At 34.4% G+C, this 23,206-nt stretch overlaps 1 protein-coding gene and 1 pseudogene across 2 annotated transcripts; both read right to left on the bottom strand.

Annotated features, from left to right (window-relative positions):
• Positions 1 to 1,991: 1,991 nt before the first annotated feature.
• Positions 1,992 to 8,078, bottom strand: LOC145035607 (potassium channel SKOR-like; annotated as a pseudogene).
• Positions 8,079 to 10,055: 1,977 nt separating this feature from the next.
• On the bottom strand, positions 10,056 to 14,086 carry LOC145036705 (uncharacterized). 2 transcript variants are annotated; one of them, XM_078985174.1, is made up of 3 exons: positions 11,131 to 14,086; positions 10,755 to 10,778; positions 10,368 to 10,576 (listed from the first exon to the last, which is right to left on the bottom strand). In XM_078985174.1, exons 1-3 carry the CDS (start codon positions 14,071 to 14,073, stop codon positions 10,511 to 10,513), a joined length of 3,033 nt encoding a protein of 1,010 aa, XP_078841300.1. In that variant the 5' UTR covers positions 14,074 to 14,086; the 3' UTR covers positions 10,368 to 10,510. The 2 variants fall into 2 exon arrangements, with proteins under 2 accessions (XP_078841299.1, XP_078841300.1); XM_078985173.1 differs by having other exon boundaries at positions 10,056 to 10,576; positions 10,755 to 14,086.
• Between the last annotated feature and the right edge of the window lie 9,120 nt (positions 14,087 to 23,206).

Raw genomic sequence — 23,206 nt, 5'->3', positions numbered from 1 at the left:
AACTCTGTGGTCTTGAGCACCACCTCGGTGCTCCTGATGACTCGCTGACCGACCTCGGCCCAACAAACTGGGGTCCTACACTTCCTCTCGTAGAGCATCTCAAAAGGAGGGCGGCCAATACTAGCGTGGTAACTATTGTTATACGACAATTCCGCTAATGAAAGATACATATCCCAACTGCCACCGAAATCCAAGACACATGCCCAAAGCATGTCCTCGAGAGTCTGAATCGTTCTCTCGCTCTGCCCGTCCATCTGAGGGTGGAAAGCGGTGCTAAAATGAAGACAAGTCCCCAGCTCACCATGAAACCGCTTCCAAAACCTAGAAGTGAACCGGACGTCACGATCTGATACTATTGATACAAGCACTCCATGTTGTGCTATTATCTCGCGTACACCATATCTGTCAGCTGCTTTAAGTTCTCATTTCACTTCTTCTTAAAAGCAATAACCTATATGAATGAAAATTAATTTAATAAATAAAGAATAAAATCAAATACCCATTTAACAAATTTATGGATAAAACTCACTTCGATTGTCCATTTGACAAAGATATCATTTTGGTAGTCCATTTGAAAAAGATACAGTAGGATTATTATATTATTAAAATGGTTAATATAATTCATATCCATATCCCCTATGAGCATGTTAAAAAGTATTGGAGTTGCTACACGCCAAAAATTGTTCAAATTAGAGTTCATGCCAATGCTAATTCCATTGTCATTACCAACACCACACAAAGTCGTGTAACTCCAATTGCAGGTGCGTACCACAACATGCTTCGTGATTTTGTATTTCCAATGTACTTCAATTATATCTTTTTTCTCTTTAAAAGACTATACTTTTAAAGTACAATGCTATATTGCCAATATTTCTAGCAAGGGTATGCTTTGTGATTTTGTATTTCTATATGGGACAAATGGCAATGTACTTAAATTATATCTTTTTCTTTCCTTACAAAATTGTACTTTTAAACTACGAATAAACATTCAACTTAAACTTCTTATAATGACTACACACTTATGTAGATATTATCTTTTTTACATTGTACTATTTTGGTTTACCATTTTGCTTAACTGTGTTAAAACTTCGCTTCGGAATCGACTCTATAGGACCGTGATTATCACGGCCCTCATCAGGTTCCTAGTATATATATATATATATATATATATATATATATATATATATATATATATATATATATATATATATATATATATATATATATAAAGAAAGAAGCTACTTGAAAGTAAGAGTAGTTATTATTTTTTAACTAGGTGTGAGACCCATGTATTACATGGGTTTAATTAATATATATATATATATATATATATATATATATATATATATATATATATATAATTTTAATAATTTGAAATTTTGAATTTATAAGAAAAATGAGAAAAATTTGAATTATTAAAATTAATGAGACTTTAATGTATTGAATACATTACATATATAGATTCTTTCTAATAAATACTTTACATATATATTACTTTACACATTAAATGTGGAATTTTAATTTAATAAAATGAAAATTACAATAAAATAACAAGTGGAAAAATAGAAAATTAAAAAAATCTAGAAAATAACATGTGTTCAAATGAATGAAAAGATGACAAGTGGCAAAAAAAACCTTCCTTAATGAGTTTTCTCATATATAAGTGTGTGAAACATGTAAGGAGCTGGTAGAAGGTCGTCACTCAGCTGGGTCCATTAATTTAAATAACCAGATATTGCCAAATAATTTGGGCCGAAGCCCAAAATAATATCAAATAAACAAAATTAACCAATGTAGATGGGCTCATGCCCACTTAGATTTGGTTGTTTTAGTTTTCGTTACCAGGTTAGCATTGTAGGTAAATTGCTAATATTTCGAAAATTGTTTATTTACAGGAGATCTTGAGTATTTAAAGGTTGAAACTTAAGATGAAATTTATTTATATTGCAATGTTTGTGTTACATAATCACAATGATACACAAACCACACACTCATTCTTCACTTATCAAATACAACTTTTGTCCATCTAAAATCATATCAACATCAAGAATTTTACCTGCATCTTCTATTACTATACAACAAGTGTCATATCTTTCCAACTTCAGTTGTTCGGCTGCTGTTTTTATAACTTGCATCTTGTTTCCAGACATCCTCCCTTCATCAAGTGGAGTATTACCCCATCTACATATATACATTCAAATTAACTAAACTAATACTAGCATATATATATATATATATATATATATATATATATATATATATATATATATATATATATATATATATATATATATATATAATTTAATTAGTTAATTAATATTTGAGGAATTAGTTAATATTGGTGTGTGTGTGTGTGTGTGTATATATATATATATATATACACACACACACACCTGTCCTTTGATAGAACACTAGCTCCAGCTTCCACCAACAAATTGACAATTATATAAGATCCTTGTGATGCAGCCATATGAAGTGGAGTTCTAAAGTCATAATCTTTTGAATTTGGGTCAACCCCATTTGACAAAATCCTTCGTATATAATCAATATCTCCTCTTGCTACACTTGTACACAAAAACCAACCAGCATCATCTATCTTCAATGATCCACCTTCTTTCACTAATATGGAAGCCACTTTATCATGTCCATTCTTAATGGCTTCTAATAAAGGTGTGTTCGCAAAATTATGTATATATCACCAAGATTAATTAAACCATTAACACGAGTAAAACTGATGCATAAAAGTGAACATATATAAAGATTAAAAATGGAAGGAAGTTTAATTACCTCTACATTATTAATTTAAAAAAGCCAAATTAAATTCATATATATAAAGTAAAACAAATACATTATTCTTGGAATGAATGAATTACCTCTACAAGATTGTTGAGAATTTTTCTCCCATAATGAAAATAAATCTCAAGGATGTTAGAGAAAGATTGTTTGTCAAGGCGAAGAAGTCTACAAAGCTCACAAACTCGAACTGTGTAAGGTTGAGGAATGTTACAAAGAATAGAAACTTCTCCAAATGAACTTTGAGGTTTTGAAATCGATATTCTCTTCAAATCCATCTTCACATATACCAATTTCATCCTACACATTATTAGCCGAATCTTTTGTAATTTAGGAAGTGTATTTTAGTTATGATTTATATGTATCCTTCCCCATTTGTATCTCCTCATTAGAAGGATGTTTCGATTGTATCTCTCCTTATATAAGAGGGTATTTTATTCAATGCAATATATAGAAATATCACTTACGCCATAATCTTTGTTATGGTATCAAGCCATGGGTCTAGTATTCCTATTCACGGGTCGGGCCATGCCACACACAACACCACCACGCATTAAAAACATCCTTTTCACCCCATCCATTATTAAAAACTTACTTTCTGTTCGAAAAGTCACCACGGATAATCAAACTTCTATTGATTTGACTCATATGGTTTTTCTGTTAAGGACCTCAAGACTCGAGCTCTTCTTTCTTGTCATGATAGCACAGGTGATCTCTACCCCTTCACACCACCAGCTAGTTCGTCTGCTTTCCTTACCACAACGCATAATCAATGGCATGCTCTCTTAGATCATCTGGGGGCTCCTATCTTAGATTTACTTTTTCTAATTTTTCGATTATTTGTAATAAACCTATGGATTCTTCTTTATGCAACACTTGCCAATTGTCTAAACATACTTGTTTACCATATTATGATTCACATTCATTATCTATTGCATCATTTGATATTATCCATTCTGATCTTTGGACTTCTCAGATTTTGAGCAAAACAAGTTATAAATATTATATGGTTCTTATTGACAACTACACACATTACGTATGGGTCTACCCTCTCAAATTCAAATATGAAACCTTTCTCAATTTTTAAAAGTTTCACAAACTAATTCAAACCCAATTTAATCGCAGCATTAATACTTTCTAGTGTGATCTTGGTGGCGAGTTTCGCAATAACAAATTTAAATCTTTTTCCAATACTCATGATCTTACTTTTCGCTTTTCTTTCCAACAAACATCTCAATAAAATGGATGTGACGAACGTATGATTCATTGTCTCGACGACATCATCCGTACCCTTCTTATCCATGCCTCACTACCCCCACTCATTTTGGGTAGAAGCCCTTCACACGGTTGTGTATCTTCATAACATCTTTCCTACAAAGCGACTCAACTTCGCCACATCAACATTTTCTCTTTATGGCCGCCATCCCACCTATGATCACCTTCGCACCTTCGTGTGCATGTGCTATCCCAACACTTCTGCTACTCAATCTCACAAGCTTCAAAGTTGCTCCATCAAATGTGTTTTCCTTGGTTACCCTGAAAACTTTCGGGGCTACCATTGCGTTGATCCTGCAACGAAAAAAGTTCATCTCTCTCGCCACATCACGTTTGACGACACATCCATTCCATTTTCCCATAGTCCTTCCTCGTCCTCCTATGACTTTTTAGACGATCTTCGGATTCCCTCATTCTCCTACTTCCCATCAAAAACTCAAGGAACTCCACCACAAACTCCTAACCAACACTCATATCCTAATGTACCACCCCCTCCTCCCATCTTAACATATACTCGTCGCCAAAAGACCCCCATACCACTACCTCCCTTCCCACTAATGATAACATATCATCTAAAGCTCCCTCCACATCCAACCCGCCACATATCACTGAGATCCCCACATCGCTTACCCCACCTAACCCACCTACTTCTGCTCATCCGATGACCACCCGCACCTGGGCAGGTGTTACTAAACCTGTCACCCGCCTCAACCTTCATACCACTATGACCTCTTCCATCTCTCATATCCCTACCTCTATCTCTATGGCTCGTTCCGACCTAAATTGGCTACTAGCAATGGAAGATGAATTTAAAGCGTTATAGGTGAATAACACATAGGAACTTGCTCCTCGACCGACGGATAGCCCAGTTATTAGATGTATGTGGCTTTTTCGCCACAAGTTTAAAGCAGATGTTTCTCTAGAAAGGTATAAAGCTCGACTTGTTATGAATGGGAAATATCAAACTGTGGGTATTGATTGTCACGAAACATTCAGTCCGGTTGTCAAACCGGCTACCATCCGGACCGTACTTAGCCTTGTCGTGTCCCAGGCATGGCCAATCCATCAATTGGATGTCAAGAACGCCTTTCTCCATGGGGATCATCATGAGACATTTTTTATGCACCAATCTCCAGGATTTGTGGATGCTTGTTTTCCATCTCATGTTTGTCGCCTCTAAAAATATTTATATGGGCTTAAATAGGCTCCTCGATGGTATACTAGATTTGCAACATTCATCACTTCTCGTGGCTTCAGGAGCACTTTATGTGATTCCTCACTATTTACATTCTAGCACGGCCGACATCATGCATATATGTTATTATATGTTGATGATATTACCTTAACTACTTCTGACCCTATGTTTCTACACAACATTATTACTTCATTGTCTTAGGAATTTGCCATGACAGACTTGGGTGCACTTCATCACTTTCTAGGTATCATGAGATAAACAGGGCTTATTTTTACACATGCTTCCTATACTCGTGGTATCCTTCAGAGGGCTTCTATGTCCTCGTGCAAACCTTGTTCTACGCCAGTGGATACGTCCACCAAACTTAGTGCCACCGATGGCGAGCTATTTCAGGATGGGCTTGCGGGAGCTCTACAATATTTGACATTTACCCGTCCAGACATTACATATGCTATCCAACAGGTTTGCCTTTCATGCATGCTCCAGTTATCTTCAAGGAGCCATTGACTACAGATTACAGCTTGTTGCATCTTCGTCACACACGTTGACTGCGTACTCTAATGCTGATTAGGATGGATGCCCTAATCCTTGACGATCTACCTCTGGAAACTATGTATTTTTGGGAAATAATCTTGTATCTTGGTCATCTAAGCGTCAACCTACCATTTCCTGTTTCAGCGCCAAGGCAGAATATCATGGTGTTGCTAACGCTGTCTCAGAGACCACCAGGCTTCGAAACCTCTTACTTGAGCTCCATGTTCCACTTCAAAGGCAACAGTGGTATATTGTGATAATGTGTGGTATATTGTGATAATGTGTCTGATGTTTATCTGTCACAAAATCCGATTCAGCACCAGCGCACTAAACATGTAGAAATTGACATCCACTTCGTTCGCGAAAAGGTCAGCCAAAAGCACTCTAAACATGTAGAAATTGACATCCACTTCGTTCACGAAAAGGTTCGACTTGGCTAGGTTCGAGTTTTACACATTCCCTCCTCCATGCAATATGCAGACATCTTTACCAAAGGTTTACCTCGTTACTTATATCAACAGTTCCGATCCAGTTTGGGCGTTTGTGCTTTCCCTGCTCAAACTGCGGGGGAGTATTAGCTGAATCTTTTGTATTTTAGGTAGTGTATTTTAGTTATGATTTATATTTATCCTTCCCTATTTTATCTCCTCATTAGAAGGATGTATTGATTGTATCTCTCCATATATAGAGGTTATTTTATTCAATGCAATATACAGAAAAATCACTTACGTGCCATAATCCTTGTTACACATATAATTTCATTTCATCATTCTTAATTAAAAAACCAAAAGTTTTACTAATTTTAATTAAAAGGGGAAGGAAATTATACCAGTTCACTGTGACAAATGAAATAAAGTTGCTCAACCACATTGCCTTGTTCCATAATGACTTCCCATGGGAGAAAAAATTCTTCATGCACTTTAGTTACAACTTAATTTATGAATTCGAAAGAGCATCCTTTGAAAAGTGAAACTTTTTCAATGTATGATATGTATAGCATTTGAGATATCTGGAAAGAATCAAATTTACAACATCATTAAGCATATAATTCTGATGATTTCAGAGCACATAATGTCTTAATAAGAAAAAGATTGAAAGTCTACCTTTGCATGAATGGAAATTGGAAGATCACAAAGAATAGTGGAATCAGTGTAGTTGCTTTCATATTATAAACGAAGGTGACCTTTTATCTGATTTCTTATATCTCTCCCAAGTCTATTTCTATTCATATATTTAAGAAGATCTGTCATTCTATCTCTATATCTTTTTGTCTTTGATCCTTTCACTATTAAAGCTGTCATATACTCATATTACCAATCAAGTATGCTCTCAAAACCATATCAAATGACACATAAATCATTACAAATATCATTTCTCTCATATTCATTGCATGGATTTCACCATAACTTGTACAAAGTACAAACAAACAAATCCACACATTATGGCATTGTACTTTTGATTTTTGTATATAATAAATAAACGAATGAAAGTACATTGCTATTTATGTTGATGAAGTACTTACCAACTGTGGCCATAGTAACAATGGCAATATATAAGGAAGTTGTGTAGTGTTTCCAAAGATCAATCTCTCTTAAATTTGAGTAGCTATAATCGCCTGATTTTAATCTCCCAATCCAGGTGTATCCTTCTTCGACAGCTGGCAGAGTCGTAGCCAAATAATAGAATACGCAAGCAGCCGTATGCGTGCAATAGAGTTCAACAGTGATTAATTTTATATTCCTTGAAAAAAGATAATTGACACGAATGTCCTTTTCTAATCTTGAAAAGAATTCCAAGACTTTGCATACTCGAACCAATCTAATTAGGAAAAGGTACCTCACTTCTTCTTTTCCTTTGGAAGACTAATATAATTAAATAATCATTTATCGTATTGTACATAATAATTTTATTATTGCATCATGTACTAATGCATACCCTGTATATGTTATCCCAAGGAATACATGCAAGTATATCGAAGAAAAAATGAGATTTGAGGTACCTGAAATCACAAATAGGTGGATTTTAATTTAAACAATTTTATAGAATGTTTTATTGAATTTGGATGTATAGAAAAGAAATTATGAACCTAACACTGGTTAAGTTGCGATTATAAATCATTTTGTAAGTTTGGGTGTCTCTGTAGGCTATAAAAGAAATGTAGGACAACGTCTATGAGGAAAGCGATTTGACCAGCTATGTTCAAGAAATAGAGGTTTTTAGGCAAACCCCTGAAGAAACCAAATTCCATTGGTGTGAAAAAAGAAGAGTATACTTCTCCCATGCCATGCCTTACACCAGCTGCATTCAAAAGTTTTTATGCATGTTAGAGTTTTCATCTTTTGTTCCCTTGTATGATCTTAGTATAATTGAGACCAATTTATATGTTTAAATGTTATGGAAGAATAGGATTTTTTTTTTATTACATTTTGTAGCAGCACCAGAAATGTTGAATTTCACCAAATCAAAAGTAGTCAAAAGTTGTATCGAAAGGGAGGAAGCTATGAAACTTTGGTGGGAATAAACATCAACACTTTACTCATCAACATCACCAATTGAACTCCATGGAAAACAGTTACCGATTCAATCTGCAAATGCTGTGAAAACGCCAACACCAAGACACCAAGACGAATTTTAAGCACAACCCCCCACCCCTACCCTCTGAGGATGCAGTAAGGAAGAAACAGGATCAATGCACCAATTTTCCATTGCAAGTTTGAATCTAGTGCCTCTGTTATTTACCTAGTTGGTGGATAGAAATTGAATGTCACCAAAAACTTTATCTTGATGATTCATAACACCGATTAAAATCTTTGGAATTGCATGTTATTCAAAGAGATCTTATAACTCTATAGCACAAGGCTCCCAACAATTCTACTTCAAGACCCCTGTTTGGAGAGCATCCTCGACATTGAAGACATTGAACATGAGCTAGCTTACACCATTGACAAAACCAGTTCCAGATTCCCAAGTGCAGAAACCGCAACCGAATCATCTGAATCCTTTATCGATCATGCAAATTCATTTTGAATCCTATCAAAAGCCGCTTCCAAATCATTTGAGTCCTTCCAAATCGCAGGTAATTTATCAACTTGAAACAGATTGGTGATTATTCAAAAGTATGAATCCATTTCATTTCTGTAGTAGTCGTAAAGTGGTTGAATTGGATATCAATTAATGTGTATGTATTGGTGGTTTTCCTCATTTTTCTAGCTATCTTCTTCCAACGCGCCATTTAGGATCATTTATACATACTTGTTGCAAAAATGCGAGTTTAATGAATATTAACTGTTTGATGAAATGCCTGAATGATTTTTTTTTTTAATTTAATGCCACATCAGCAGTATGGTATTGGTTTGTTCATAGTGTAGTGTGGTGATATTATAGAGTACTTGAAAAAAATATATTTACAGAAACTAAATGTACACACCCAATACATAATGAGAGAAGAATGGTTTTCAGGCAATGCTATTGATATATTAGCTAACAATACACTTTAAAATGCGAACCACATTTAATTATTTTTGTAGCTAGATAATGTTTTTATGGTGTCTTTGGGAAAACTTGCTTAACATTAAATATCATGTTTTTTGGAAAAATTTGATTCCCATCAATATATATGTAGAGAGCCCTTGTTTTATTTGTTTCAGGTTTGCAGATTGTAATTTCTTCCATGATCTATTGAGTATCCATGAAAGAAACTACCAGTGTCATTTCATTTTGGTGCTCCTAATAGACATGGAAGGGAGATACAGATGGAGAAGCTTTTTATACTAGCATGCATTAATGAGTTTGAATCTGTTCTTTGCAATAATTTGTAGGAGCACATGCAATTTCTGTAGGAAAATAAGATTACATCTGAGACTTATGCTTGACATACTGCATCACAAATTATACCCCATAAATCATATTAACTAGATAATATTCACAGATGTATTTTAAATATATATATATATATATATATATATATATATATATATATATATATATATATATATATATATATATATATATATATATATATATATGAAGTTGAGTTATTCATTTTAAAACATGCAAATAACAAATGAATATAAAATGAAACAAATATAAAAAGTATGTCCTGTTTGAGGGATGTATGGATGGTGTTTTCCTTGATTTTCAGCTGTGAGTTTTAGAAGTATAGCAATCGTCATTGACTTATTTGTATACTACAACAAACATTAGTGGCGGATCCAATATCAAAGTAAAGGGGTATCCCCAATAAAAAAAAAATCGCATAATACACAACAATAAAAAATTTCCTGAAAAAATTACACTACTAATTTTTTTAGGGGTATCCCGGGATACATACTAGATCTGCCATTGACAAACATATGTGAAGTTTCTTAACAAAAAGCTATTCAAATGAATACATGTTGACAAGATGCATATAGGGAACTTAAGAAAAGTAAAAAGAACATTGAAAGTACAATATATTGATCAGGCAAGAGATGTCAATTCAAAGCAGATCCTTCATTAACCGATTTGAAACTTGTTGCATTGTTGGTCTTTCATGTGGATTGGAGTTCAAACATGCTCTTGAGAGATTCAAAACCAACTTAACTTGTTTCTCTACTTCGGATGAGGGAGGAGGTATCCGACTATCTCCCACGTTTGACGGCACCAGATAATCAGCAGCAGACAATGTTGGTAAAGATGTTATGAGATCTCCCGGATGCTTTCCCATTATCACTTCTACTGCAACAACTCCAAAGCTATACACATCGCATTTCTCATTTGCCACCATCGTATAAGCAAGCTCTACATCCAAAGATACATAAGATATATATATATATATATATATATATATATATATATATATATATATATATATCAACCCCACAAGATTCTAACATATATACATATATGTATATATACATATTTATATATATCATAAAAGTTAAGAAGATGCAGAATTCCAATCACAAGATAGTGTTACCTGGCGCGATGTATCCATAGGTGCCTGCAATTGCAGTCCAGTTGGATGAATCAAGTTTTAAAAGCTTGGATGTGCCAAAATCAGAAATATGTGCCTCACAATCAGAATCAAGAAGGATGTTGGCAATGGAAATGTCTCTATGAATTATAGGAGGTGAGCAGTCATGATGCATATAAGCCAAACCATTAGCTACACCCTTTACTATATTTACCCTTTTTAACCAATCTAGTTCTTTTGCTAAGACATCGCTTCTTAAGATTAATCCAAGGCTTCCATTTTCAAGGTATTCATAAATCAAAAATGAGTGGCGAGAATGAGAGCAATATCCATAGAGTTTCACTATGTTTCTATGCCTTATGTTCGTTAATGCTCGTACCTCATTAAGAAATCCATTATGATCAACATTCTGGGACGATGGGCGAAGTTTCTTCACAGCTACCACATTGTTAGTTTGTAGTTCGGCTTTGTACACAGTCCCATATCCTCCGGTCCCAATGCAGTATGTTTCATGGAAATCATTTGTTGCCTTCAAGATATCAGCATACACCACTTTTCCATCAAAGCTTGTAATAGAGAAATAATCACCGATTTCTTCATCCGATGGTTTTTGTGGAGACTTTTTCTTTTTTTGTAGATTAGCAATGAGGCGATACGTGAATACACCAAGTAAAACAATCCCGATAAGAGGGAGCACAATTACAAGGATAAGCTTATGATCATTTTTCTTCTTCATAATCTGACTTGGACAAAGTTTCACTCCCGTAACATTCCCACACAAATTTGGATTGCCTTCTATGGACGCATTCACAAAGTTAACTCTGGCGGGGATTGGACCTGAGAGCTGATTGTAAGAAAGGTTGATGTCAATCTCGCGAGGCAAATTTATAAAAGCATTGGGAATAGAACCAGATAGTCTATTGTGAGAAAGATCTAATTTTTGCAAACTCTGCAAACTTTGAACTTCAGATGGTATCTCTTTAGTGAGAAAATTTTTAGATAAATCAAGTTCCGTAAGATGAACTAATTTACCAATCTCGGATGGAATTTTCTCACTAAGGTTGTTATTACTAAGATTCAAGTAGTGGATTTGTGACCATTGATCAATACTTCTTGGAATTGACCCATTCAATTTATTTTTGGATAGATCGAGTACTTCAAGGAGTTCACAAAATCCAAGCTCTAGAGGTATAACACCTGAAAGTTGGTTGCCAGCCAAGTACAAATACAACATACTTTTCATCTTCCCAAACTCCTTTGGGATCTCACTAACAAAATGATTCGAAGACAGATTAAGTCTTTCAAGTTGAGTTAAATTTCCAAACTCTGGAGGAATAGAACCACTAAGTTGATTGTTGTTCACCTTAAAATCAGTGAGAGACTTCAACTTTCCAAGTTCACTAGGAATGGGACCAGCAAGCCGATTATGATGCATATAAAGGAGATTTAAAGATATCAGATCAGCAAATGATAAAGGAATAAAACCACTAAGCTGATTTGTGCTCAACGAAAGAAGAGTGAGAGACTTCAACTTCCCAAGTTCATTAGGAATAAGACCTGATAATTTATTATCACCGAGGCTCAGCCACTGTACGTTGCTCAAGTTTGCTAGTGATGAAGGAATGGAACCACTTAGTTGATTGGAGGTTGCATCAAGATGAGTGAGAGACTTCAAATTCCCAATTTCAACAGGAATGGGACCAGAAAGTTGATTTTGGGCGAAATAAAGGCCATTCAAAGATGTCAAATCACCCAATGATGAAGGAATACAACCACTAAGTTGGTTGTAACCTACATCAAGATAAATGAGAGACTTCAAATTCCCAAGTTCAATAGGAATGGTACCATAGATTTGATTTTCATCCAAATAAAGGATAGTCAAAGATGTCAAATCACCTAATGATGAAGGAATCGAACCACTAAGTTGATTCTCGCTAGCCTCAAGAATAGTGAGAGACTTCAAATTCCCAAGTTCAATAGGAATGGGACCAGAGAGTTGATTTTGGTGCAAATAAAGTAGATTCAAAGATGTCAAATCACCTAATGATGAAGGAATAGAACCACTAAGTTGATTTTTGCTAACCTTAAGATTAATGAGAGACTTCAAGTTCCCAAGTTCAATAGGAATGAGACCAGAGAGTTGATTTTGGTACAAATAAAGAACACTTAAAGATGTCAAATCACCTAATGATGAAGGAATAGAACCACTAAGTTGATTGTAGCTCACATCAAGATTGGTGAGGGACTTCAAATTCCCAATTCCAATAGGAATGGGACCAGAGAGTTGATTTTTATCCAAATAAAGGATATTCAAAGATGTCAAGTTACCCAATGATGAAGGAATAGAACCACTAAGTTGATTGTTGCTCACTTCAAGATCAGTGAGGGATTTCAACTTCCCAAGTTCAATAGGAATGGGACCAGAGAGTTGATTTTGGTGCAAATAAAGTAGATTCAAAGATGTCAAATCACCCAATGATGAAGGAATAGAGTCATTAAGTTGATTGTCACTTAAGTCAAGATCAGTTAGAGATTTGAAATTCCCAAGTTCAATAGGAATGGGACCAGAGAGTTGATTTGTCCACAAATAAAGGCCATTCAAAGATGTCAAATAACCTAGTGATGAAGGAATACAACCTCTAAGTTGATTTTTGCTCAGCGCAAGATGAGTGAGAGACTTCAAATTCCCAAGTTCAATAGGAATGAGACCCGAGAGTTGATTTTTGTACAAATTAATGGCATTCAAAGAGGTTAAATTACCCATTGATGAAGGAATAGGACCAGATATATTGTTTGAGTACATGTACAAGATGGTTAGCTGGTCTAGGTTTCCTATTTCAGGTGGGATTACTCCAGAAAACTTATTTTCTGAAAAATCAAGATGGATAAGTTTGGACAGCAGTCTGATTTCTGGTGGGATGGGGCCAAAGAAGTTATTTATACTAAGATTAAAATGTGTAAGATTGTGTAGCAAAGAAAATGAAAATCTATGAAGCGTACCCTTTATTCCAGATGATGTGAGGCTCAACTTCTGAATGCTCCCATCAGCATTGCAAACGATTCCAAGCCAAGAAGTGCATGGAACTGATGTACTGGAATTCAAAGGGAGGGGAATCCATGAAGAAAGCAAGGAGTTTTTTGGGATTTCAAGGCTTGCTTTCCATTTAAGAAGAGCATTGGCTTCCTCCAAAGAAGCAGAAGCAAAATTTTGTATTGAGGAGAGTGTGATGATTAGTAGAGCCAGAGAGAAAAATAACAAGTTCGAAGAAGACATTATTTGCTTTGTCATGTTGCTTTCGATAAAAAAAGGAATGGTTTGCATGTCCTAATTTATACTTGAGCTATCTTTTTCTCTTGTTTTCTTTTTAATGTGCTTGAAAAGGAAATATGTACAATGTCATATTTTTCCACAAGCAGGCCTTTTAACATGTCAAAATTTTCCACAAAGGTGTGTATTACACTTTGAATTGTATCTATCTGTCATGACATTGATCTTTTTTTAGAACAATAAAATACGTTGTAACCCAAAATTTAGCAAGGCGCTAGGATTACAAAAAGACAACATGCAGTAGTATATGTTATTCTTGGATTTAACAATGTAATAATATAACTTAACTTGATTATTTGGATGTATTTATTTTTGTTTTCTAATAAATTCTAGTAGAAGTTTCATTCAAACTGCGCTTGACATCATAACCAGTTCTGTAACTGATGATTATTATATTAATAATTATCACGTGAAAATCATGTGAATGGGTCAATAGAGATAGGGACTTAAGGGTCCCTTAAAAAAATCTAAAATGCAAATGGGCATGGTGTGTTATTTGGACGTGTGAATGAGGGAAAACCGGAAAAGAAAATAAATATGAAGATAATTAAATAAAAACTGGTGGTTCTTATTGTTCCCTGCATTTATTTCATCTGTTAATTTCTTTTATATCCTGAAACGCCTAAAAGGGTTCATACTTGTACAGACATAAAAATGAAGATAGTTAAATAAATAAAAAGTGAAATACAAGTATGTTCTTGTTTGTTTATTATATATTTCTACAACTGATTCGTTTACTCAAATCTTTAGAATTCATCTGCACATCACATTTCATGATCAATTCTTTCTCTTAGGGTCCTTATCATCACATATTAGACACATAATTCACGACAGATTTTTTTGCTGGAATAGAAAGTCCCATATAACTAAGATTATATTTATGTTTGCTTTCCAAGTAATTCTAATAAAACTTTCTTTCCAAAAGCAAACATCCCTTATCAAATTGATCAATGCTCCCAATTCAACACCACGTCATGGAAAACAGTTACCGATTCAATCTGCAAAGGCTGCGACCAAAACACCAAGATGATTTTTCATTGCAAGTTTGAATCTACTGCCTCTATTGTTTACCCAGTTGAAGGATAGAAATTGAATCTCATCAAACAGTTTATCTTGATGATTGTAACACCTATTAAAAACTCTGGAATTGCGTTAATGATATATCACGTAACTCTTCCTAGTATCAAGGAAGTGATTAGATGATAGTTATATATTGTATTTTCCCTATTTTATCTCATGTGTATGTGTAATTAATCTAATCCCCTGCTACTCAATATCTCTATATGCAGAGCCCACCTCGATCCGCTTAAGCGCTTTCTGATCCATGGCGCCCATCGAATCCACTTTGACCGACGACTTAAGAGTTGAGACAACATGAACCCATCGAATCCTATTACCATCATTGATCTCACAACAGGAAAAATCAGTATTCTAGTTGCTCCAACTTGCGTCACTTCCATTCGGTCATCCGACTATTTCCATTCTACATTCAATTTCTAGATCCAGCAACTTAAATATTTCTCTACTTTGAGCTTCAAAGTTCTACTGTATATCTTGAAATTCTAATAAAGTCATAAACTTCCCTTTGCTGCAGATTCTCTTCAAAGTTCTAAACCTTTGGAACCATTTTATTCTAATGTTGGGGACCAAATGATTTGACTATTCATGGCTTTTGTTATTATTTAATGTTTGTTGATCATTTCAGTAAATATACATGGCTCTATCCTAATAAAAATAATCAGAGGTTGTTATCTTGTTTCCCAAATTCAAGCTACTAGTCGAAAAGTGTCTCCAACATCCTATCATATCCGTTTAGTGTTTACACAGATAATGGAGGCCAATATACCTATTTGTCACCAATTCTTACCTCATATGGCAGCTCTCAGTTCAAAACACCACCGTATACAACTTGTTGGCTTAATTAGGATTTTGGGACAAAAAGAGTCTCTGGGGTATTTTTGGAATACTTTGTTTTTAAATGTTTTTGAGTTATTTTAGGAGTCTAACTCTTTTAGTATATGGATACATGTGCTCACAAACATTAAATATTATGTCTATATCATAATTATATATATATATATATATATATATAGAGAGAGAGAGAGAGAGAGAGTTATAGTTATGTTCCAAATGAGAAAAATTATAAAATTGAGAACGCGAGAAAAAGCTGGGCCACATATTTTATTTATTTTTTATTTTCCCGCATACCTGTGTGACAAAAGAATGTAATATTCATACGTGAATATAAACCAGCTACACCACAACCACCTTTGGGACACATTCCTTTTTCCCACAAAACCTTCAAACGTACCGACTGAGGCGTTGCTGACGTTAACTGATATTCATATATAAATAAGTATATTCATATATGAATACATATGTATATTCCAATATGAGTATGTATGTGTCTATTCTCAAGTTATTCTTCATATATGAATATATTTATTCATATATGAATATTATTTGTCCCATCGTTCTGGTACATTGGAGCACTTAAGCGGCAGATTTGAAATATGCGAAAATATAGTTACCTTTATATTCAAATATGAATATTACATTCTTCAGTCGCGCCGGTACGCAGGATGGTTTTGCGGCAAAAAGAACTATGTGGCATAGATGTGTTCTCGCGTTCTTTCATAATTGTTCTCATTTGAACCTTCCCCTATATATATATATATATATATATATATATATATATATATATATATATATATATATATATATATATATATCATGTTAACCTATTAAACTCACAGTTATATCCAATCTTGTAATCTAATCAGTATAAATCAATTTAATACCATAAAATATATTTAAAAATTAAAATAAAAGGTGGTTGGACTAGAATACCCTTTTCAAGTCATTAAAGAATAGACATAATTGGGTTTAACTACAATTAAACCTAATTGTGGGAAACTCCATCCACGTGATTTACAACTCCAAGACCTCAAGCTTCCATATAGCAGACTATTCTCACTTTTTTCACCAGTTTACCGCTACTCTTTTTGTTTGAGGCGATTTTGCGGTTTCTATTTGGGAACAACGACATTTATCCTTTAGGGCTCAATGGACGGATTGATGATGTGGCTTAGTTGTTGTTTCAAACGACTCCCAAGATGATATTGAATCCGTGGAAAGACAAAATCGAGAAAGAGATTAAAGATTTAGTAAACAAATTGAGTGAGAGAATAGACGATAATGATTTCTTCTATGGGCCAGATTGTGTAATTTTGGTGAAAGGGTTGATAGTATTTGGCAATCGTTGGTTCACGTTAATGAAGAGTGGATATAGAAAGATGAATTCAACAAAAATATAAAGAAATTGAAGTTCAAGAAAGGGATGGATGAAGGATATTTTAGGTTAGATGAACTAAAGGGGATTATTGAGAAGGAAATAGAAAAGCATTTTGTTGATGAGCTTGGTAGTATTGACTATGTGGTTGATGCTGGTGGAGGAATGGTGGTGAAACACTCTCATGCTTACAATTTGCAAAATGAGATTCATATAACCTAACCTAGTTTTGGTGAGCCTGGTCAATGTTTTCCCCTAACAATGATTATGTTGAGGCATGACATCATCCAAGAGGTTTTCACTCTTGAACATGTTGCAAAGGTTTGCTCTCTTAACTTGTTCTTTGGTTGTGATTTCCAAGTAATGTGTTAGTTCGTTTCTTGTTTGCTAATTTTGTTTAATGTTTTGTGTCCAATTGTTTGAATTGAAATCTAAGTGAGTTGGAATTACCCATATGACCTTGACTAGTTACATCAATAATTTGTGCATTTTATGGTGTTATGAACAGAGTGTGCCATTCAACATATCTATGACTCCAAAGAACTGTAGAGTGTTTGGATGATTGCATCCCGATTCAAAAAAGATGGTTTTGTTGTGTGATTTCTCATATGATGTTGTAAAAAGAAATGTAAAACTTTCAATGTTTAGGAGAAGGGATTAACTGTGAACATGATCAGATTTGAGTTCACATCAAACCACAAAGATCCCACTCATACTTGCATACATCACTTCAGGGTGCATGGTTATGAATCCAATTCTCTCTTCTCGTTGGTAACAGCCTCATGACATTATATGCAATCTCTTTATCTTATCACTTTACATGGCGTTCATGATTAGGTTAAAATGAAAATTATTAGTTGGTCCATATGATCAAGTTTATATATAATTTGATTATGATCCTTGAAGCCTACTGTTAATGTGTATTGTATGCTTGTGTTTTTGGTTGCACATTTCTCAGACTAGTAAAAATCAGTCAATGTATGACTTGTAGAGTGTTTGAGATATCTGGAGAGAATCACATTTATAATATCATTAAACATATAATTCTAATGATTTCAGAATATAGAATCGCTTAATAAGAAGATGATTGAAAGTCTACTTTTCCACGAATGGAAATTGGAAGATCGCGAAGAACAGAGGAATCGGTATAGTTACTCTCGTATTTTAATCTAAGGTGTCCTTTTTTTTAATTGGTATATTTCTGTATCTCATTCCAATGATTTACAATTTGTATTTATACAAAATCCTATCACTATCTACAATAAAGATAAGGTCTATCAACTATAACAGTACTTCCTCAATATGAGGAAGGATATCTTCGGCTAATATACCCCTGCAGTCGAATCTGAAGGATGAAGAACATTGAGATTGTTTTTAAAGTCGTCAGAGAGAATGAAAGGTAGACCCTTTGTGAAGATATCTGCAATTTGATACCGAGATGGAATGTGGAGTACACGGACTTTACCCCGAGCGACCTTTTCCCAAACGAAATGAATGTCGAGCTCGATGTGCTTGGTACATTGATGTTTAACCAGGTTGCAGGATAAGTAAACGACACTAACATTGTTAGAGTGGACTAGCGTGGGTGTAGTTCGGGGGACATAAAGGTCCAACATTAAATTTATGATCCAACATGTTTCGGAAACGACATCTGCAACTCCTCGGTATTCTGCTTCAGCACTAGATCGAGAGAGTGTTAGTTGACGCTTGGAGGACCAGATATTAGGTTATCGGCCAAGTAGAAACAGTAAACATAATTTGAGCGTCTCGTGTCTAGGAAACCTGCCCAATTGACATCAATATAAGCAATAAGTTTCTTGGAATGTGATTTGTGAAGATGCAACTCGTGAGCAAGAGTACCATTAATATACCTCAAAATTCATTTAAGAGCATTAAAATGAGATGTTCTAGTTAACCCTAGGTTCATGTTCACTAATACTAGGCATACAATCTTGTTCTCACAAAACTATAAGATTCAAACAATCAAGAAGATGTTTATACAACTCAATATACTTGGTTATTAATAGAAAATAATTATCATTAACACATAAGGATCTTTTAACAAGCTTAACAAGATAAATAACCAAATCAATATAATCCAAGCTACTTAATCAAACCATATTCATAAGATCCTCTACATCTAAATAGAAGTATGGAGTTTAGCCTATAACTTCAGCAAATAACATCATAAAAATGAAATTTATCAATGTAGACATACAAACACCAATTTCCATAAATGTCATTGCAAGGAGATATAAAATAAAGTAAAACAAATTTTTATTTATTTATAAAATGCGGAAAAACTTTTTCCTTACAATGCAACTTTGAATGAAAACTATGATATTACATATTTCCTAGCAATCTATCATAACTCCTAAGTAGCAGCTCAAGAATCCGATCTTCGAACCATGCGATAGAAATCCATCTTCGCGATCAGATTCAGTATACTCTTCCTTTAAGTTCCTCCCCTTTGCTTGATCCTGCCAAACATCAAAATATAACCGAGTCACATCATGTATTAAGAATCAACAATTATAATCTTAACAGAGTTAGATAATGGACTTACCTGAAGCAGAGTCAAACTTTTTGATTCTTCCTTCTCTCAGATCTTTCAGGTAGTTAGGGAAGCTTCGCTTCCAATGTCCCTTCTCTTGACAGTAAAGGCATACAGACTCTTTGGGAATGGTAGATGGGACTGTCATAGGCTTAGCCTTTCTCTTTACCTTTTGGTCAACCGGATTGACCAAGGTCGATCCCTTTCCATTAGGAAGAGAAAGCTTTTCTAGAATTCCAATGTTACCATTGTCAATGTCCATGGAAGTTTGAGAAATAGACGTTTCACCCATATTTTCTTGACCATTGCGCCAAATCATTGTTGATTCAGCAGCAACAAGCAAATAAGAAAGATCTATTAGGGTCATGTCGTGATCTGTCACATAGTAGTCTTTAATAAACTCATTATATGACTCAGGAAGTGACTGAAGAACCTAGTCAATATCCAACTTCCTTGGAACAACGACACCCAACATTCTCAACCTGTCAATATGTGACTTCATTCCTAAGACATGAGTGCACACAGGTCTTCCATCTTTATGTTTCATTACAAGTAGGGCTTGAGTGATCGTGAACTTTTCAAGTCTTCGAGCTTGTGGGTCAGGGAAAATAATTGGAGGAGGTGGAGGAAGAGAAGTATGATTTCCATGATCTAGTCTCGGGACATCATCTTCATTAGGAAAGCTTGTTCCAAGAGATTTGGGAAGATCATAATTGTCTAAACCAGACATCTACAATGGCAGAAATTCAAGTTAGTTGATTCAAGTCCTTAATATAACACCCAATATGAAATATTAAGGCTAGGACCCAACACAATATTTTATAACTTGTAAAAGGGATGCCGTAATCCAAGCCATAAAATATTTGAAGGTAGGAGAATGATAATTCACCAATTTCCACCATGAAAAACGAAATAGGAATTAGGTTTTAATTGGTTTGAAGCTCCTAGATCTTTTAAGATTCATTGAACTTTTCAATGGCATGTTTAAATCTAGATTGTGCCCTCTCAAGTTTGTGATTGGGATGCAGAGGATCACAAATAAGGTTAAAATAACATTGCAAATATACTTGGTACCCTTAATATTTATCACCTAATCGATGTGTCGGTTAACCATACGCGCTCCACCGATCAATGATAAACCTTAAGCCACCCTTTGCCTACCTTGTTAAATCCAAGTTAGTGTGTGGGTTAACCACACACGCTCCACTAACGACTTAAGCAAGGTGCAAAGTGCAATTTCATGGGTTAGCACCAAATTCACATTTTCCTAAAGTAACTAAGATTGAGAATTTATAAAATGTTTAGTTGCTTTATATTTATCATTATACTTATAATGAGAATTATAGTCCTTGTCCCACTTGTTCGGCTAACGACCCTCCACCAGTCAAGGAAGCGGTGGGTGAGAGTGGACACCCATTAAGTTGTTATTTTATAAGCAGCAACCTTATACCCCCTTATAGACTGGCTTCGTGAATGAGGCCCACTAACGGTAAGACTGACTTGATCTTATACATATATATTATTAACTTATAGGGGTTGAATTTTAAATTTTAGAACTCTAGGGTTTGGAATTAAAGTGTGTGTGAGAGTTTACAAATTCTAAAACTTAAGGGCATGTTTCGAACAATTCAAAAACTTTTGGATTTTCATAACTTATGAGTTTGATTAAGGTTTTTAAAAACTTTAATGAAGAGACTCTTGAACATCCATAACTTGGGGACAAGTTATGGAGTCCATAAAACTATTTATGAGAAAGACTCTTCAACTATGTAACCTATGAATTTTTAATGGATCTTTAAAAGAAATAACTTTTGGTAATCCATAACTTGAGGACAAATTATGAACTCAATTAAAAAAATTTAGATCAAGAATTATTTAACAAATAATTTTGCAAATAATTCCTATGATCTACCAAAACTCATAAGTGTATGAACAATCATATCAACAATTTCAAGAATTACATAAAGACATTTAAAACATGAAATTTTGATAATAACCTTGAAATTGGTTTACCATAATCATTACCACATCAAAAACAGGTTTTATAAGTCCAAAACAGTTTAAGGTAATGATTCTAGACCAATTCCAGCCTTAAAACTCGAAGATATGCTGTTAGGGGGTCCAACTCGTCAAGTGCATGAACCAACTCGACGAGTTTGATGATTTTACACATGGACTCGTCGAGTCCCTTAATGGACTCGGCGAGTCAGCTATCTAGATAGCATATAAACTTCGATTTTCAGTAATTTGCATCAAGTATAAATGAAAACAAGCCTAGGCTTTGATACCACTGAAGGGTTTTGAGCATTCTAACACTCCTATGGTGTACATGCAACCCTATAAACCTTGGATCCACGTTCCCTGCATTTATTTCATCTGTTAATTTCTTTTATATCCTGAAACGCCTAAAAGGGTTCATACTTGTACAGACATAAAAATGAAGATAGTTAAATAAATAAAAAGTGAAATACAAGTATGTTCTTGTTTGTTTATTATATATTTCTACAACTGATTCGTTTACTCAAATCTTTAGAATTCATCTGCACATCACATTTCATGATCAATTCTTTCTCTTAGGGTCCTTATCATCATATATTAGACACATAATTCACGACAGATTTTTTTGCTGGAATAGAAAGTCCCATATAACTAAGATTATATTTATGTTTGCTTTCCAAGTAATTCTAATAAAACTTTCTTTCCAAAAGCAAACATCCCTTATCAAATTGATCAATGCTCCCAATTCAACACCACGTCATGGAAAACAGTTACCGATTCAATCTGCAAAGGCTGCGACCAAAACACCAAGATGATTTTTCATTGCAAGTTTGAATCTACTGCCTCTATTGTTTACCCAGTTGAAGGATAGAAATTGAATCTCATCAAACAGTTTATCTTGATGATTGTAACACCTATTAAAAACTCTGGAATTGCGTTAATGATATATCACGTAACTCTTCCTAGTATCAAGGAAGTGATTAGATGATAGTTATATATTGTATTTTCCCTATTTTATCTCATGTGTATGTGTAATTAATCTAATCCCCTGCTACTCAATATCTCTATATGCAGAGCCCACCTCGATCCGCTTAAGCGCTTTCTGATCCATGGCGCCCATCGAATCCACTTTGACCGACGACTTAAGAGTTGAGACAACATGAACCCATCGAATCCTATTACCATCATTGATCTCACAACAGGAAAAATCAGTATTCTAGTTGCTCCAACTTGCGTCACTTCCATTCGGTCATCCGACTATTTCCATTCTACATTCAATTTCT

This window comes from Lactuca saligna, chromosome 3 (assembly GCF_052625555.1).
Source record: "Lactuca saligna cultivar CGN05327 chromosome 3, ASM5262555v1, whole genome shotgun sequence".
Classification (NCBI taxonomy): domain Eukaryota; kingdom Viridiplantae; phylum Streptophyta; class Magnoliopsida; order Asterales; family Asteraceae; genus Lactuca; species Lactuca saligna.
The sequence above is the reverse complement of the archived record's forward strand: the minus strand, read 5'-3'. Positions and strand labels throughout refer to the sequence as shown.